The following is an 18,922-nucleotide window of genomic DNA, read 5'->3' as shown; positions in this document are numbered from 1 at the left end:
AGGGGAAGGGGAAGGGGAAGGGGAAGGGGAAGGGGAAGGGGAAGGTCCTCAGATCAGGAGAGAATGAAGCATACAGGGCTCATGGGAGGCGAGGAAAGAGGAGCAGCCCATCTATCCTGACCTGTAGACACGACCTCGGGGCCTGCTGTTAAAACCACTGTAGAATCGAGAGCGGGAACTGTTGTAGTTGGTGGTCCGGGCACGGTAGCGGGCACGTGGGAAACCTCGGTCTGTTGTGCTGATGCCTGGTCTATTAGTCCGTTTCGGGATCACCTGAGAGTAACATGTAACAGAGAGCCTTAGAGTAAGCCTGAAGAGCTCCTATGTTACTGGGATAAAAAGGACAGACCTTACCTTGATTTGTCTTCCTCTAAACAGGGACTCATCTAAGGCCAAGGAAGTCCTCACTGATTCTTTGTCTGAGAACTCTATATAAGCAAAACTGAAAAAAATAATTGTCATTCTAACTGTACCAATAGCTCACAGACTAAATGAAATCTATAGAATGCTTTGTTGAATACAACGTGTTTACATTTTTAATTGCTTAACTCACTTTAACATAAAACTTTTTAATCAGAATTTCTAGCTACTTTTAGAAAATTATAAAACACAAGGTCTGGCTTTCCATATGGCCATAATAAAAGCAGGGGCCAAAAAGGTGCCTGTCTCCTCCTAGTCCTCAATGCTCCCCATACTCAGCCTTTCATTTTATTGTCTGGCCTCAGTAGGCATTTATGTGCAACCTCCAATATATAGCAACCTTAATACCACATATTAGAAGGAAAAAACCACTTACTTTTAGAGCAAGTGACAAGCATAAGCTACTGCTAGAGTTAAGAGCTTAGTAGTAAACATGCTTAACATGCACTAATGCCCCAAATTTACACACAACCAACACAAAAACAAAAGCTGTAATAGTTATTTTTACCTTTTTTTTGGGATAAGGCTTCACATAAATGTCTAGGCTGGCCTTGAACTCACCTTATAGCTCAAGCTGGCCTCAAACTTGCAGTGATTCTCCTGCCTCAGTCTCCTGAGTGTGCTACCACACTTGTCTGTAACAGTTATTCTTGAAACTATTAACACAACTTAATTTAATTCCTACTTACCCTTTGGGATGGCCACTAAATTTGTCACAAAGTATGGTGACACGGTTAACTGAACCACAGCCATGAAAATGAGCTTCTAGCTCTTCTGCTGTTGCACCATAGTCCACCTGAGGAGAGACGTTTTACAGGTACTGACCAGGCTAGCTCCTGCCTCAGCAAGTGCCCTGCCTGACCTTTGGTTCTGGCCACCTCCAATGTATCAAGGCACAGCAAGTAATTCTTTAAACTTCCAATTCTAGAGCTTTTGTCCATAATCCCATCACATTTCCAACCCTTCCCACACCTATACTGGAAATGTTCAAAACTTTTTATTTTAGGGAAGTGTCTAAAGGGTGTTCAGGATCTCAATACTAGATCAGACTTGTAGTGATTCTCCTGTTTTCAGCCTCCCAAGAGCTGAGATTACAGATGTGCCCACCAAGCCCAGTCTCAATTGCTGTCTCAGTGTGCCTCGGGGGTGGGGCCGGCAGGCAGGGGATCCAACACCCCTGGCCCCTGGCCCCTGGCCCCTGGCCCCCAGCCCCTACCCCTGCTTGCAGGTACTTTAATCCCCTGAGCTATTTGGTCAGCCCTTTCTAAATTGTTAACTCCTCCAAACAAGAATATCCCCAACAAACCTCAACCAAATCCCTTGTACATACATTGCCAACATAGATGGAACGGGCATCGGCCTCCATTCTCTCTTCAATAGACATGATCACTGGGCCAGCTTTGAGGGAAAAAAATAAACATGTTTTCTTTCTTTCTTTTTTCTCTTTTAGTTTTTTTTTCCTCCCGGAACCGGGGATTGAACTCAGGCCCTTGTGCTTGCCAGGGAAGTGCTTATTCTACTGAGCCATCTCCCTGGCCCCCTCTCTTTTAGTTTTTGAGACAAGAGTCTGGCTATGTACTTCAGGCTGTCCCTGAACTTGTGATCATCTCACCTCAACCACCCCAGTGCTGAGATTACACCATGCCCCACAGAAACATGTTTTCTACTGGGCCAATGTATGTATTCCCACTACCATTTTACCATAAACTCAGTGAAGGCAAAGATTTTTGGTCTATCCTGTTCTATTTTCTGCTGTTTCCATTACCTAGAACACAGCCCAGTATGTTATAGTTTTTCACTGGATACGTGACACATTAAGCAGTAAATTAATACAACCTCAAAAATCACAAAGAGGTCGGGTGTGGTGGTACACACCAGTAATCCTAGCAGCTGGGAGGCTGAGGCAGGAGGATTACTGTAAGTTTGAAGCCAGCCTGCTACATAGAAACTCAAAGCCAGCCTAAACTACAGAAGACCCTGCCTCAAAAAATAAATGAACAAGCGATATGTTTATTTTAAAAAAATCACAAAGACCACAACAAAACTAAAAAGTCACAAGGAACAATATAGAATCTGCCTACCCCCAAACCAAATCCTTATTGAAATGCCTAGAAAAGTGAACAAAACTAAGGGTCTGAGACGCCACATTTTTAGATTAAAGAAACCTCGTGCAGCTAAGGAGTTTCCCTCAAAGTTGTAACTAAACAGCCTCCAACTGAAACCAAAAAAAAAAAAAAAAAATCAGACTTGAAGGTCAAATGGCAGATGGCAACCTCCACAAGAGTAGAGGCAGATTAAGAACAAAGAGAAACAGATTTTTAACAAGGACAAAGGGAGGCACGAGACTCCCACCACCGAAACACAGGTTCTATTTCGTCTGCTTTCACAAAGGTCAACGGAGCACACAATGGACTATGACCACAGCACCTGTCTAGTAATTGCTCAGAAAAGCAGCTCCGGGGTCCTAGGCGCCTAATGCCACATTCCCTGTGCTCCCCACAATCCTCCAACCTGAGGCCCGGGGAGCGTGCATGCCGCCGTTTTGCTCACCATTGCCCGGAGGTGGACTCATGTTCATCTGCTTCTCGACCTCGTTCTGCAGCTCCTTTAGCTTCTCAGCTTCTTCCTCCATCTCCCTGACTCGAGCTTTGATCGCTTCCAGCTCCTACAATGAATGGGGAGGGCATACAGAGGAGCCTCAGAGGAACCGACGCAGGGGTCGTCGCGTTCTGGGGCAGCGAGCGGCCCCAGACACGCTCGGCCATTTCCCTCGCCCAGCGAGAGGTACGCGATGAAAAGAAACCAAGTACCTCCTTCACAACGACGCTAGACAACCATGACGCCCGACTCCGCCGGCCTGGCCCAGTGTAGCGACCCCGGGCCCGGCCCCTGCCCGGCCCCAGCCACGTTATTCCCCGCCCCAGCCAAGCCCAACCCCCGCCGGCCTCCAGTACAAGCTCCGCGCCTCTCGTGACCCACCCGCCCGCCCTCCTTCCCTCACCGGGTCCTCAATGGCGCCGTCCCCCGGGTCACTCTCTACTAGCCCCGGCTCTTCCTCCTCTTCTTGGCTACCGGCGGCTCCGGAGCCAGGCCCAGGGCCAGGAGCTCCCGGGGGGGCGCGGGGCCGGGGCGGCTCCTCTTCGGGCTCGGGCTCCGGCTCGGGCTCCAGCAGCAGCTCCCCAGGCTCCAGTTCCTCAGACTCCACGCCGTTCCCGTAGTCCCCTGCGCCCCCCGGGGCCCCCTCCCCGGCCTCCCCACCGGCCCCGGGCACAAGATGGCGCCTCCGCCCCGGCCCGGAGCCCCGACCACCCGCAGCCCCTGCTGCTGCTGCCGCCGCCGCCGCCGCCGCCATCGCCGCTCAGACTGGGGCCCGCCGCTCCGCGATTGGAGAGCTGCTCCGGCCACGTCGAGGATTCATTAGTCAAGCAGGGTGCCCGTCACGCCGAGCTATAACTCCATTGGGGAGTATGACTTGGCAATCAAATAAGACCCCGCCTCTAAGGCGGGACACCACGCCAAATTCTCAAATCCCGGTAGGGGAAATCTGTCTGTCAATCAACATACGTCCCACCTCCTCTCGAGTTCTTAGGTAACAATACTGCTGCACAGTGACGACATTCCTACTTCTCCCCGTCCCTACGGGAGGGCTCACAAACTATAGGACGCTTGGTGATTGGCCCCTGACTTCGCAACTGGAAAGCTCCAGTCTTTTGGTCGCCTCACTGCAGTCTCCAATGGCGATTGGCTGGCGAGATTGGAAGGGCTGACACCCATTGGGTGACAGAAGGGAGCCTTGCCTCGGAACCGGCCGCCGGGCTTCAAATTAGGGAAACTCGAAGTCACGTGACCAGTCAGTCCTTGGGGGCCGCCATCTTGGCGCTGCTGCTGGCCAAGAGTGAGCCGTTGAGAGGGAGGCCCGTTACGGGGCGTTTGTGTGTGAGTGTGTGTGGCGCGCGCGCGTGTGTGTGTGTGTTTGAGTGTGTGTGGCGTGTGTGTGTGTGTGTGTGTGTGTGTGTGTGTGTGTGTGTGTATTTCCTGAAAACAGGTCTCATAACCGGGGAAACACCAGAAGGTGGGATGTTGCTGGAAATGGAGGTTCTGAATGAAGCACTCCAGGAAGGAGTTTAGTTTTCAAGAAAAGTTAATGGCACCCTCATCGACCAGGTCTGCCCAGTTATAAAAAGCAGAGAAGAGTTCTCACTCAGACCTATTAACCTACCAGTCCTGTTGTCCTTTCTGGTTTGCCTGTTTCTTCTTTTATCTGGACTATCACAGTTCCTCACCATCTAGATCACTGACCCTCCAGCCTGGACCGCTACCAGACTCCCCTTTCCTGACCAGATAAAGCTGAAAATGCCTCACTGCAGCATAAAACCCAGGACCTGGATACTTTATGAAAGTTTCAGGCCGAGCGTGGTGGCGCTTGCCTGTAATCCCAGATCTTGGGGGACTGTAAGCAGGTGGATCACTGCGAGTCCAATCTAGTAGTGAAACCCTGAACACCTTGTAGACAAAAAAAAAGTTTCCCCATTCCACCTCATAGGTATACCTGGCATGCAGACTGTGCCTCTACCTGTAATCTGTTTTCAGCCAGATCACTGCAAACACTCAACATCCCCTCCTGTGAAGCCTGCCACAGTGGGCCTACCTCCCCTGTGGTCCTAACCTTGTCTTTCCTAAGTACTGGTGAGGGGCTCAGTCGTACATTCCCACCATGTAACAGTATATCCAGCATATAACGCGCGACCCCTTTGGATCATTGTTGACTGAAAGATGCACTAACAGGAGATCTGCATGCTGCCAACCATCTTCAATTTCGCAGCCTCTTTCATCAGACCCTAGAGACCTTTTCTTGGCAAGTTTTCACATGGCTGCACCCTGAGGGGTCAGTAAGACTTAGCGCTGGGGAAGGCAGGGTGCCACATTATACCTTAGAAGTAAAGAGGTGCTAAATTTTCAAAAGGGATTTTTTTGGGTTGGCATACCACATGACAGACAGGTTTGAGAAATATTCACATGATCCCAAGCAAAATGTTAAACCACAGTTGGTGTGAGGGGATTTGGATGAAGAGGTCCCTATTAGCAAACCAGAGAACCCAAAGCACTTATACCCCACTCTTTCCCTCACCCCCACTTTTTCTCCCAGTTCCTTACCTGAGGAGATGAGGAACTTGGAACACAGTCATAGTCACTTGAAAGTTCCTTTGCAAGATTATCATCCATCTCAGTGTTGGTGACCTGGGAGTGCTACAAAGATGTGCACTGAAGACAAGCTCTGAGTTCCCTGGAAGAAAGGTCTATTTATATTGGTGTTGATCTAATTTATGCAGAATTTGAATAGGGCTGAGCTAGGTGTAGTTGCACACCCTTTTAATTCTTATATTCAACTGAGTCAGGAGCTGGGTGGGCATGGTAGCGTACACCTATAATCCCAGCAGTTGGGAGGCTGAGGCCAAAGGATTGCCACAAATTCGAGGCCAGCTTGGCCTACATAAATTCAGGCCAGTCAACTACATAGAGAGATCCTGTCTCAAAAAATAAAAAAGACTGAGTCAGGTTAGCCATGGTGGTGCTGCCTATAATCCCAACACTTCGGAGGCTGGGGCAGGAGGATTTCCGTGAGTTTTAGGCAAACCTGTACTATATAGCAAGGCCTTGTCTCAATAACAGTTTTTTGTTTTGAGCATTTTACTGGTACTTCATGTAAGGAAGTAAAAGGAAATTTTGTTTTGTTTTTTGAGACAGGGTTTTTCTATGTAGTTCAGGTTGGCCTTGATGGCAGTCCTCCTGCCTCAGTCTCCCAAATGCTAGAATTATGGGTATATGCTACCACACCTAGCTAAATCCTATTTTTGTTAAGCACACCATTTTGCAATAGGTTCTATTTCTTAAATTATCCCATTGAATTCTCACAACACTCAATCAAATACTTCCAAAACCCTAACATTCCCCCCTGCCCACCTCCCAGTACTGGGGAAGGAACCAGGACACTCACATTGAACTACATTATGATCCTTTAATTTTTTATTTTGAGATGGGGTTCTCCTAAGTAGCTAAGTACCCAGGCTGGGATCAAACTTGTGATCTCACTGCCTCAGCCTCCTAGAGTGTTGGGATTATAGGCATATAATACAATCACCCAGAGTCACAATTTTTTTAGGTATAAAGAAAAAGGGGGGGGGACTACCCGCTTGGGCCCACCTCCTGTCCCTCTCTTGGACAGGAGCTTTCTTTCTCTCAATAAATATATTCTTTTTTTTTTTTTTTTTCCAGTGTCAGCCATGTAGATGAGTCACAGCCATTGCTTGGCCAATGTGCTCTCTATGAAAGCCTGAGAGAGTGTTTTCTCTCCACGTGGCTCTCCTTAGGCACACTCTACATCATCGTTCACTTTCCTCTTTGTCAATAAATATATTGTAAAAAAAAGAAAGAAAGAAAAAGAAAAAGGATTAAAGAAGTGGAGCACTGTAACTTTCCCAAGTCTTGGAGCTAACTAGAAGTGTATAGGGACTTCAAAGCCAGTTTTGAAGACATAAAAATTCAGTATCTGCTTTAATATGAAAACATTGTAATACTGAAAAGAGGAAAAAACAAATTCAACAATAGACAAAAATGTAAACACTACAAATTATACCTAGTCAAAGATTATTTTGTGGATCTGTGAGATAGCTCAGTGGACTAAGCACCTGCTTTGGCAAGTACAGGGAACAGGGTTTGATTCCCAATCCCACATGCCCTACCAGCCCCGCCACCAAGACACATGCTTATAATCCCAGTACTAGGGAGGTTGAAAACAGGAGGATCTCTACAAGTCCAAGCTGTGTAGTGAGACCCTGAACCAAATACATAAATGCAAAAAAAAGTTATTTTGTAGCTAATAAAATGTTATGTAATAAATATGCAAAATGTCAAAAGAGTATAAAGTTTTATATAAAGTATGATTACAACTATGTTTAGCTGATTTAAAAAAAAACACCTGGGACATAAGGGGGAAAGGAACAAAAACCCAATACTATCTTTTTTAAGACAATGACCCAACATATAGCCCAGGCTGGTCTTCAACTCCTTTTGATCCTCTTGCTTCTCTGCCTCCTAAGGGCTGGAATTACAGGTATGTGCCACCATGCCCAACCCAATACTCTTTCTATTATTTGGTAACATGTACCAAAGCCAGGCCATCCTAATGCAGAATATTTGGTCTAAAAATAGAGTATTTTCATTGTTTTTAACATCTGCTTTGATAGTGTTACAGGCTATAATAATCTACATTTTGAAGGGCCAGCTAGGGGGCCGGGGAGATGGCTCAGTGGAATAAGCACTTCCCTGGCAAGTGCAAGAGCCTGAGTTCAATCCTCGTTTCTGCCAAAAAAAAAAAAGAATTGAAGGGCCAGCCAGATAGCTAAGCTGACTAAAGTGCCTGCTTAGTCAGAGTGCAATGGCCAGGGTTCATCCCCAGTATGCGTGCCAGCCACACCCCTGGGGCACACTGAGACAATTGAGACTGGGTGTGGTGGCCCGCGCCTGTAATCCCAGTGCTTGGGAGGCTGAAAACAGGAGGATCACTATCAATATCTAACCAGGACCGCTGCTCTCCGCCTCTGCCTGGCAGAGCACTGCCTCCTGCTTCCTGCCTCTGCCCCGTGACCCCACAAGTGAACAGTCAGCTTCCTCTGCAGGCCTCCAGGTCTCCTCCTGCAGGACTTGCACCTTTCCTTATGCCGTTTCCACACAGGTTACCCTTAACGCTTACAGTCCTAGCCGTAGAAGAGAAATGTTTGCAAATGGAACCAAGATTTTGAGGAACACTTATGTTTTGCAAAACACATTGTTTACGAGTAGAAGCGTTCAAGAGCCACCGCGTCACTGCGCTGTCTTCCACTTTAATGTGTGGGAATTTGAAATTTAAATGATCTCAGGGTTTGGTAATGGTAAGTATCAGTTATTAGTTTTGCTACAGTGGAGCAGGTTTCAGAAATGATGAATTTGTGCTAAAGGTTATTAATAAATCTAATTCTGGGAGATGTTAGAGTTTGACGTGTGAGGAGTCCAATCTACATAGGGAGACCTTGTAGACCCTGTACCAAATGCATAAAAAAAAATACAATTTGGATATATATTAATTTGATGGTGGTATTGGGGATAGAATTCTGGAGCTTTTCACTGAACTAGAGCTCTGCCCCTGTTTAACATAAATTCTCAGTCTAGATTCAAACTTGTGATCCTCTTGCCTCAAGTTCCCCAGTGGCTGAGATAACAGGAATGCACCACGCTGGTTTAGAAGTACATGGAATATGGTAGCCACTAGTTACAAGTGGCTATTGAATAGCCTGATTCTAAGTGTGCTGAAAGTGTATTACAGTGTAATAGAGACTGAACTTTGAAGGCTTAGTATGAAAATGAATGTGGAATAATTCAGCAAATGCTTATGGCCAGGCATGGAGGTGCATACTTATGATCTCATCCCTCTGGGAGGCTGTACAGATAGCAACTTCAGGCTCAGCCTGGTTAGTTTAACTACTTAGTGAAACCCTGTGTCAAACTAAACTTTGTTGTTTGGAGACAGGGTCTTGCTGTGTAGCTTAGGCTGGCCTTGAACTCACTGTGTGGCCCAGCCTGTCCTGGAACTCATGGCAGTCCTCCTGCTTCAGCTTCCCATATGCTGGGATTAGAGGCATGCACCACCATGCCTGCCTAATATTTACATAAATAAACTTTTAAAAAAAGTCATTGCTGTCAGTGTACCTCACAGCAATGACCCTGGGTTCAATCCTACCCCCCAAATGTTTAAAATTAATTACATGTTCAAGTGATAGTACCTTTTACCATACTGGGCTACACAACTACTAAAATTAGTTTTACCTGTACCTTTTGCTTTTTTGGGGAGGGGCTACTGGAGATCAAACGCAGGACCTTGCACTTGCCAGGCAGGTGCATAAGCCACTGAGCTATGTCCCCGGCCTCTTTTTGCATTTTTAATGAGATTACTAGAAAATATAAAACTACATATGTGGCTTACATTATTATTTTTTGTTTTTGTTTTTGAGGACCAAACCCAGGGCTTCCAGCTTGCTAGGCAAGCATTCTACCATTGAGCCAAATTCCCAGCCCCTTGCATTACATTTTTATTAGACAGCACTTTATAATTTATTGGAGCTTTTTCTTGTATTTAGGATAGGGTGTACAGGGTTTCCCTGCATAGATCAGACTGGTAGGGATCCTCCTGTTTACAGCCTCCCAAGTGCTGAGATTACAGGTGCCTGCCACCACACCCAGTCTCAATCGCCATCTCAGTATGCCTCAGGGGTAGGGCCAGCAAGACATATTGAAGCTTTTATCATTTAGCTTATTTGTCATTTATCATTTTGGAGCTTACATCTTTTGAAGGGAGTCATGTTTTTTATTTTATATTTACTTAATGTATTTGGTACAGGGTCTTGCTACGCAGCTTGGATGGTAGAGATTCTCCTGTTTCAGCATCCTTGGCACTGGTCTTATAGGTGTGCACCACCATGCCTGGTCTTGGTGGCCAGCTAGGCACAGGGCCAGCACTGCATGCAGTACCAAGGATTGAACCCAGATCCTTGCGCTTGCCAGGCAGGTGCTTAGACCCCTGAGCTATCAACCTGCCCTATGTTTTTTTATTTTTTATAGTCTATTAGTTTATGCTTACAGTACACAGTGACTTATATTCATCATGGGGAGTTGGCGTATGTCCATAACATATCTTAATTATTTTTATGTTGCCTTCCTCACTCCATCCCTTCCTGACATCTCAGGCTGCCTGGATCTCGCCATCGTCCTGCCTCAGCCTCCTGCATGGGGTCTACAGTCATGCACCACCATGCCCTGCCACTTACCTCTATTTTAGAGCAGATCAAAGTTCTCTCCTATTGTGGGTTGGCCCTGCTTACATCAAGTCCCCTTGTCTGCCATTGCATAGAAAGGCAGTGGCCATTTCAGTGCGGCCTGCTTAAGTGCTGAGCACTGCTCAGATGTTTAGTAACCAGTCTGATTGGTTAAGTTTTTAAAAATCTTTGCATCTAAAAGTCTTGTTTTAGTATATATTGTACCAGGTATCACCCCCAAAATCAGAAAATACAGCAGAAAAGAACAAAATAAAATTACTCATTACATCTACCATCAAGAAATAATTACTGATGAATGCTGACATTCATTTCTAGATGCTGATGCCTAGAAATGTTTAGTGTTCAAATCCATTGAGGCATATACACACATATTTTAGCAAATGGGATCATACTGTATATATTATTTTACACACTTTTTTTTGGCTTTTTGAGATAGGATCTTCCTATGCAGTTTAGGCTGGCCTTGAGCTCACTTTGTAGCCCAGTCTGGTCTCAAACTTGCAATGATCCTCCTGCCTCAGACTCCCAAGTGCTGGGATTACACATGTGTGCCACCACGCCTGACTTTAGTTTTTACTTTTTTGGGTACTGGGGACCTTGCACTTGCTAGACAGGTGCTTAACCTGCCAAGCTATCTCCCCAAACCCCTCAGCTATATATAATTATTAACATTTTCTTCTTTATCCAAGAAAATACAGAAACATCAATAAGTATATTTTTCCAATTTTATTTTTCATAGTTTTACTCAAAAGTCACCTTGAAAACGAGGGCTTCCCTGACCATTTTCTTTAAAAATAGTGTCTAGAGCCAGGTGTGGTGGCACACTCCCACAGTCCCAGCTCTCAGGAGGATCACCATGAGTTCAAGGACAGCCTAGACTTCACAGGGAGTTCAAAACCAGCTTGGGGGCTGGGGAGATAGCTCGGTAGAATAAACACTTGCCTGGCAGGCACAAGGTCCTGAGTTTAATCTACAGTACCGAGAAAAAAAAAAAAAAAAACCCAGGTTGGACTACATAGTGAAACCTTGTCTCAAAAAACAAAATAACCTTAAAATCCAACGATATATTTCTACCCTGCTTCAAATAATTTTCTTTATAGTACTCATCATTTTTGTTATGAAATTTATTGATTTATCCCTCACTACGATGTAAGGACTATGTGAGTGGGAATCTTTCTGTTTACTTCATTTTATTTATTTTTTGGTGGAACCAGGGATTGAACTCAGGCCCTTGCGCTTGCCAGGGAAGCACTTATTCCAGTGAGCCATCTCCCCAGCCCTTTTCTGTTTACTTCAATGCCTAGGATTGTACTGAGCACACAGAAGACACTTGAGTATTTGTTCCATGAGTCAATGATGGGTGAAAAACCAGTGACAGTATTCCATTACACAGTTTCCTAGTTGTGTTTTAAAATAATTTCTTTATGTAACTCTTCTAGAGCCATACTTTTGTTGGTCTTTTTTTTTTTTCCCCCGGTACTGGGGATTGAACTTAGGACCTTGTGCTTGCTAGGCAAACACTTGTCCTACTGAGTTATCTCCCCAGCCCTTGTTGGCCTTTTTGAGACAGGGTTTCATTATGCAGTCCAGGCTGGCCTTGAACTCATTCTGTAGGCCAGGCTGGCCTCAAACTTGAAGCAATCCTGCGGCCTAGCCTCCTAAGTGCTGGGATTACAGGCATGCACCACCACGCCTGAATATATATCCATACTTAAAGCAGTTTTCTTTGAAGTTTCAAAGAGGCTGTTTTTAAGTAAAAATAATATGTACAATCCATCCATTTGCTGTAATTTGTACCAAATGTCGCCCAACTTGACATGAAAAGTGCCATTTGGAGAAATAGCATTCATGGAGAACTATTTGAAGGGAACACCTCTGTCCCTCTGTCTAGTCTAAAGTTCAGTTTGGTATTAACCCAGACCATCGTAAAACAGCATCTTTGGGCTAAATTGTGTAAAGCCTCATAAAACAAGTAGGCCTTCAGAATCTCCATTCGGTATTTCTAGAGCGAACTGGCCAACATTACACTTACTGTAAAGTCAGTAGAGGATGCTGTCCATGCTCACTAGGTGGCTCCCCTGAAAACCCACTTTTTGCCTTCTTGAATAAATGAATTTAAAAATCCTGAGAGGAAGGGGAATCTTGTGTTTTCCAACTTGCTTTGGCTGCCAAGAAGCTCAGAGATAAATTCATAGACTAACTTTGGTATTAGAGATACCACATACTTATAGGATGCTTTCCCGTGCATTAATTTTCCTTTTAGTGTATCTTACTATATTTTGATAGTCCCTTTATCCTTTGAAAATCTGTATTTTTCTATTATTTTGTGTTTTGTGTATTATTGTAGGATAGTACAAATACTTTTTGGAACTAGCAAAATATAAATCATTCAGTTGCTTAGTCACAATGATATTAACTATTAAGAAATCTAAATCCATTTCTCCTAGTGCCTGTTCACCAAGCCATCTGATTTTCTTACAGCTTTCCCTGTAAATTCTTCCTACAGAGAAAATGGGAAAGTAACAAGGATTCAATTATTCTGAATTGCTGAAAGCAGTTATGTTCTTCACAAGTTGATACAAAAACCCTAATACCAATTTATTACACTGGACTATAGAAAAATTAGGAATTTCCTCTTGAAATTTAGAAACATGATCACTATTCCCATAACACATGACTTTGATGTGGTACAGAGGGATGAACTGAATAATCCTAAAGATTCTGTCTAGTTTAGCAGTTTGCATTAAAATGGTTGAATCCAAATGTCTTAGGGGATCAGGCAAGGAAACAGGGGCTCCATTTTTGCCAGACCTATTTTAAGTCTGAAGTAGGCATTAAAGAGAAATACTCATTATTGCACACTTCTGATTAGAGTCCAAACCGCAATTGGGGAGTTGATTTTACACAAATATCTTTGATAAGCTTTTTGTGTTTAGATGTGCGTGTGTCCCAAAGTACCATATACCTGCACCTTCTTCAGGTTCAAACTGGGACAGATGGAGTTCTTCACTTTGGATATCTGACAGGGTTGGGGTGAGGTGAGGAAGATGATAGATCAACTGATTTTTTTTTTTTTTTTGTACCAGGGATCAAACTCAGGACCTTGTGCTTGCCAGGCAGGCGCTTAAGCCACTGAGCTATCTCCCCAGCCCCCTTGATTTTTTAAAAAAATTCAACTCTTTCCCAAATCCCTGTAACTCGTACATCTTGCCCTTAGTGAAGTCATGAAGAAATGATTGGATGGAGGGAAGTTCTGACCCCGGACTATAAAGTACAGAAGTCACAAAACCCTGTTCAGTCCTTCTCATTAAACTTCTGGGCTTTATTTATTTTTAATACCACCATTACATATTACACAAAAATAAAAGTCAAATGAACTTGGTATTTATAAATTATTAAATAAAAATACAGGAATATATATTTATATTTATAGAGCTTTTTCTTTTCTCCTAAACTAACCAAATCTGTTCTCCTGCCGTTTTATGATTTAAAAAACTAAAATAGTGTATGTATGCCCTAGAATAAGTGGGGAGTAGGATTAATAATTGCAGGACCAAGTTGCCCTACTTCTGCTCCTTTCTTGGCCAAAGCAAAGTTCCTATTTGTCCCTTTGGGCTCCAGAGAGCAAGAAATACCCTCTCCACCTATTTACTCTTTGAAAAATGGGAATTACACTTATTTCCCTCATTTTAAAAAAATGAACTAGATTTAAAAATTGGGAGCCATACTCAGCCTTCTTGGCCAAGAGCTAATCCCAAGGAATTATATGGCTCTAGAAGAGAGTCCCTAGTTTTCCCTGACAGAAGTCTCTGGGGTTTCCATTGCCCCTCCAACTAAGGGCAGATCAACACTGCCCACTGTGATCCCATCCAAGCTATGCTTCTGGGAAACCAGACCAAGCCCTTTATCCTTTCAAAGAACAAACTTCTTCCACCCGGGTGTGAAGGCCTCAGAGCAGGGCATTTCAGTCACATCACCTGACCATGGTCCCTGCTGCCCGTTTGCTAAAGTCCCCCAGGAATGCTAACATTGACAGGCATCCTGTGGTAGAGGGTAGGATGAAGAGTCTGCCCCAAACCTGGGAGAGCACAGGCCCCAACTGGAAGTGATGGTCTGGTAAGTGGTTTTCCAACTTTTTTTTCAGCAGCAAACCCCATAATGCAAATAAAATCTTACCCTGAACCCCGATATATAAAACAGCAACATGGGGAGTTGTTCTGTTTGAGCACAAGTTCAGAGTCTGCTCAGCCCCCCCACCCCTTTCATTCCCCAAGGACTCCTGAGGCAACCCCTAGGATACTTTGGGGTTCTGCCAAGCAGTTTGAAAACCACTGGCCTAGCTTGTCCTGAGCAAGTCAGAGACCCCACCCCACCCCAACTGCTTGCCGCAGACTGGCTCTTGAGTTTCTGGTATCAGCGTACTCACCCAGTGGCACATGCAGTCTTTCACCTCCCCCATGAATACCATTAAAAAGTGCAGCCCTCTTTCAAAAGCAAAGGTCTGGACTAAACACCTGAGGCCAATTTGGTCCCACATTCTAGCATAGGTGTCTGTTGCCACATTCTGGGACCAAGGGAAAATCTCCAAGAAGTGTCAACTGTGGTCGAGCTAAGCTGATCATCGCTTAGAATTGCAGGCAGGGTTCTAGAGCACTGGAAATGAAGTCAGCATTGGAGAGCAGCAATTTTAGCACCTTGAAAAGTGCAGCAGTGAGTCTGGCTCAGGGCATGCATTTGGAGTGAATCATTTCTTCGGGAGAAAAGGATAGAGTCTGAATTTGTTCCACAGGACTGTGAGTTCTAAAGTTAGCATCCTCAGACTCTGAGGTACATATAACACCCATGCAAACAGCGTGGCTTCAAATGAATGAGAAATGCTTCTAGGTTATGGAAGGTACTCTAGAACCCATACACCTGGCCCCTCATAAAGCAGCACAGAAGCCCACCACACAGAATAGGCCAGTCCTGGAGTACCTGTTACCCTCACACCCATGGGGCTCAGAGCTGAAATGGTCCCCTCAAGACACCAAGAGTCTCACTGAGACATAGTGCAGAACCTGGACTGTTTTCTATGTCAGCATTTGTCTACATCCTCAAAAGGAAAATTTAAGCCCCAATTTAGAGTTTAAGTTTGCGTAAAGAGGTCCCAGAGGTAGGGAACACTTTAGGCACCATCTTGCCCCAGTGGGAGGCGAGGGGGGCAGGCAGGCCCAGCTCCACACCCTCCACCCACCGGCCTCAGCAGCCTTGCCCTTCTGGCAGAGCCCAGGTGGTAGCAGCAAGTGCAGGATGCACGAGGAAGGGGCTGATGAAGGAGCAAGGCCTGCTGCAGAGCTGCTCTTCTCGACAGAGCCTGGCCAAAGATTCTACAAAGAAGAGCCAGCATCCTCAGTCAGGATACAGTGTTTCTCCCTCAGCCTGGAGACATCAGAAGGGGAAAGGGAAAGGGAAGGAGGGGCCGGGAGGAGGGGCACAGAACTGTCCCTTGTTCTTGCCAACTGCAAGAGGGAATGTTTTCTCCTTGAAGATCCCACCACCACATCAAACAGCCTAGCATGCACATGAGCACGCGTGCACATGCACACGCGTGTCACACAGCCGGCAGCCATAGCACCACCCCAATCACCTGAGAGCCCCACGCTTCCACTTCAGAGATGAGCCCTCCAGGTTCCTCAAACTCCACTCATCCAATGGACACCCAGATTCTTAGGCAAGTCTACCTTCCTTGGGGCTATAAACTGTGTGTGACCTAAAGGGATGAACCCTCCCCCACCCCAAACCCTGGAAAGACTCTAGCCCCGCTCCCTTCCTAAAGCATTCCCCAGTGTCTCCAGCTCTCTTGCAACTCTGCCTGGCACACTCAGCTCCTTTACCCACCCTGCCCTGCTTCACATCTATCCATTCACCCCACTTCTTCTAAGGGCATTCTCTGTTCTGTTTCTATTCTCCCAGCCACACCTAGCTCCACCTGGCTTTGGACTTTTTCACTTGCTAGCAAAAAAGGCCCCTACAGTTACCAGGGCCCCCAGTGCCACGGCCCCTGTCAGCACTGTCCTCACTGATGCCCAGTTCCCCTCCCGCAGACGCCGAGCCTCCTCCAGGGCCCCGTCCCCGTATAGAGCTGTGAACTCCGCCTGTGGGAGAGAAGGGAAGTAGGAGAGAAAGAAGGAGAAAGGGATATCAGGAGAGGAAAGAGTGGAGAGAAGAGGAGAGGAAGAGTTCCAGTTCCATCCACTGTGAGCACTACCCCATCCCCAGCTTGTCTCTTTCCTTTAAGCTGACTGCAAACCCCTCCCTGCCCCAAGCACCTGCCCAGCTCTCTTGTGCTCTCTGCCCTAAGCAGAATCCATTCTTGCCTTGGCAAAAACCTCTACTCAGAACTGGCATTCTTTGCCAAGTCTTGCCTGACCGCCACCCATCTCTGAGCCTCCCCATATCTCATGCCACGTGCTCAGGTGTAACATCTTTGGACTACAGGCACTCCTTGGGTACCATGAGCCCATCCAGTGATTATGGCATGGCAGCCTGGAGTACAGAATCCAATGCGATGCTCACAGAGAGGGCATCTTAGTCTGACTCCAGCCCCCAGGCCTCCTTCCCAGCACAGCTGCCCCAGCCCCCATCTTCCCCCTGGAGATCAGCTTTGCAGAGGGCTGTGCAGAGCAGCAATTGAGAAGCTTCTTACCCAGCCCCCGCTGCTGTGGATCCAGTCGGCCAGGCGCGTCTCCAGGTAGGCCACCATCCACTCCTGCACTTGGCCCACCAGTGGTTCCATCTCTTTGTTGACACTCTCAGCACACAGGGCGGCCCCAAAGACAAAGAAGGCCACAAGACGGCCCCAATTGGGGCCCCCTTGGAAAAGTTCATCGGAGACCTGGGTGAAGCGTTGCTGGGCTGAACCGGGGGTCACATGCAGCTGAGCAGCCAGATCAGAGAAGGTGCGCCGGAATCGGGTCTCGAACTCATCTCCAGCTGCCCGCATGGCTTGGTGCAGTGGGTCAGCTGCTGGGCCCTCCCCAGGGCCAGCTCCACAGACATAACCCTTCTGCCTCAGCTTATAGCCTACAAAGTCAGCCACCAGAGCCCGTGTGTCTGGGGCTGAGGCTGGGGTCGCCATCCGGGCGGCTGTATGGGGCAAGGATGAGACTGACATGAATATAGGAGAGGTATGGACAGGGACCCAGAAGGGGTGTTTCCAGTCTGGCCACCCAAAAAGATGGTGTGGCAGGGTGGGGGTAGGGGTGTGTGTGCAGAGATTACTGATCAAGGAGAGGCAAGAACAAGATTTATGTCATAGTATGGGTCAGGGCATGAGGGGGTAGCCAATATATTTGGAATATTCCGAATTAGATGTAAAACAAAAACGTTTTATTTTTGAATATTTCTGATTATTTTCAAAAGACCAACACTACCAGCACTAAGCACTCTGACAGCCCACCTGAAACAGTGAGCACCTTTTTAGCTATAGGAAGGGGCTTAGGACCTCCCCAGAATCAAGAAGTGATGACGGGGAAGAGACAAGGCTGAAAAGAAGGGTGGGAGAATGCAAGGGCTTCCCAGGACAGAGAAAATAAGGGGACACTCACCCAGCCTGGACAGCAGCTCTTAGGACCCAGTGCTGGTGGCACGGAGCCCCCAGCTGGGGCCTTTCATCCTCTCGGCCAGCTTGGAGACCTGGAAAGGGGGAAGAGAGATCAGAACTGAACAGGGAAGGCTAGGGATCAGACTCTGGTCCGAGCAGCACAGGGGTTGCAGATCCCGGCACCCAGCCCCTGCCCCCAACGCTCTACCAGCTGTGTGGCCGATTCCATGTTTAATGACTGTCCTCCCGGGAAACCCCGGGCCAAGGGCTTCCTGCCGACACCATCCTATTCTCGGCTCCCCCCAGGGTAGCCCAAAGGCCCAGCTCTTCCTTTACCCCCACGTCTCCAACCCCGCCCGCCTGCCAGGTTAGGGATCTCACGGGTCAGGCCGCTGCCGGGATCCGGGCCGTTTCCTGGTGCAGGAGCTGGGAGGGTGGGAGGAAGGGAGGAAGGGAGGGAGGGAAGGAGGGAGGAGAAGGGGGGGAAGGAGGGAGGGCCCGGCGCTGGGTGATGATGGGGCCCGGAGATGCGTCCAGCGAGAGGGGCGGGGCTGGAACGCAGGCCCGGGAAGGGTCACAACTTGGACGGAGGCGACCGCCGAGCGCCGTAGGCAAGAAATGGCTGTGTGGACGGGGCACCCGGAGGCGCGCTGCTGAGCTCGCGGCTGCCCAGGAAACTGCACTGGGCCTCAGAACGTCTCGGAGCAAATTTGGCACTTCCGGAAGGGCTCTGATGTTCCAGGCACTTGTTGAACTTTTCCAGCCCTGGATTTGTTATTTGGAAATGTGGAGCAGTTCCCACAAAGCCAGGGACTGTCTTGCCCTGTGGGATAGCAGATGCCACCAGGACACCAGGTCTTTCTCATTCTTTTTTCCCCCCAGGGCCTGTAGTCTAGTAGTCTCTTCCTGGGTGGGGTCTTCCGTGGACACCAGGCAGCCAGGATTCATACTGCAAGAGGCCTCTGCAGGTACTTTTCTTCATCTTCTTTTGTAATCAGATTGATATTTTCTCTCTCTCTCTCTCTCTCTCTCTCTCTCTCTCTCTCTCTCTCTC

The 18,922-nt window shown here is 47.1% G+C and overlaps 2 protein-coding genes across 4 annotated transcripts in view; both read right to left on the bottom strand.

Moving 5' to 3' along the window:
- Pabpn1 (poly(A) binding protein nuclear 1) overlaps positions 1-4,352 on the bottom strand; it is a 6,654-nt gene extending 2,302 nt beyond the window's left edge. Inside the window, exons 1-6 of the mRNA XM_004646660.1 lie at positions 3,422-4,352; positions 2,971-3,085; positions 1,751-1,818; positions 1,110-1,216; positions 355-442; positions 122-273 (exon numbers count right to left, since the gene is read on the bottom strand). Of these exons, the coding sequence (XP_004646717.1) occupies positions 122-273; positions 355-442; positions 1,110-1,216; positions 1,751-1,818; positions 2,971-3,085; positions 3,422-3,772 (881 nt within the window). The 5' untranslated portion in view covers positions 3,773-4,352. The remainder of the gene's footprint in view (positions 1-121; positions 274-354; positions 443-1,109; positions 1,217-1,750; positions 1,819-2,970; positions 3,086-3,421) is intronic.
- Positions 4,353-13,584: 9,232 nt separating this feature from the next.
- Positions 13,585-18,337, bottom strand: LOC105740833 (bcl-2-like protein 2). 3 transcript variants are annotated; one of them, XM_004646661.2, is made up of 4 exons: positions 18,250-18,337; positions 17,873-17,960; positions 16,972-17,411; positions 13,585-16,420 (listed from the first exon to the last, which is right to left on the bottom strand). In XM_004646661.2, the coding sequence occupies exons 3-4, from the start codon at positions 17,401-17,403 to the stop codon at positions 16,271-16,273; spliced, it is 582 nt and encodes a 193-aa protein (XP_004646718.1). In that variant the 5' UTR covers positions 17,404-17,411; positions 17,873-17,960; positions 18,250-18,337; the 3' UTR covers positions 13,585-16,270. The 3 variants fall into 3 exon arrangements, with proteins under 3 accessions (XP_004646718.1, XP_023562693.1, XP_023562692.1); XM_023706925.1 differs by lacking the exon at positions 18,250-18,337 and adding an exon at positions 18,205-18,244; XM_023706924.1 differs by lacking the exon at positions 18,250-18,337 and adding an exon at positions 18,077-18,198.
- Positions 18,338-18,922: the final 585 nt, after the last annotated feature.

Source organism: Octodon degus, unplaced genomic scaffold (assembly GCF_000260255.1).
Source record: "Octodon degus isolate 3935 unplaced genomic scaffold, OctDeg1.0 scaffold00276, whole genome shotgun sequence".
NCBI classification, from domain to species: domain Eukaryota; kingdom Metazoa; phylum Chordata; class Mammalia; order Rodentia; family Octodontidae; genus Octodon; species Octodon degus.
The sequence above is the reverse complement of the archived record's forward strand: the minus strand, read 5'-3'. Positions and strand labels throughout refer to the sequence as shown.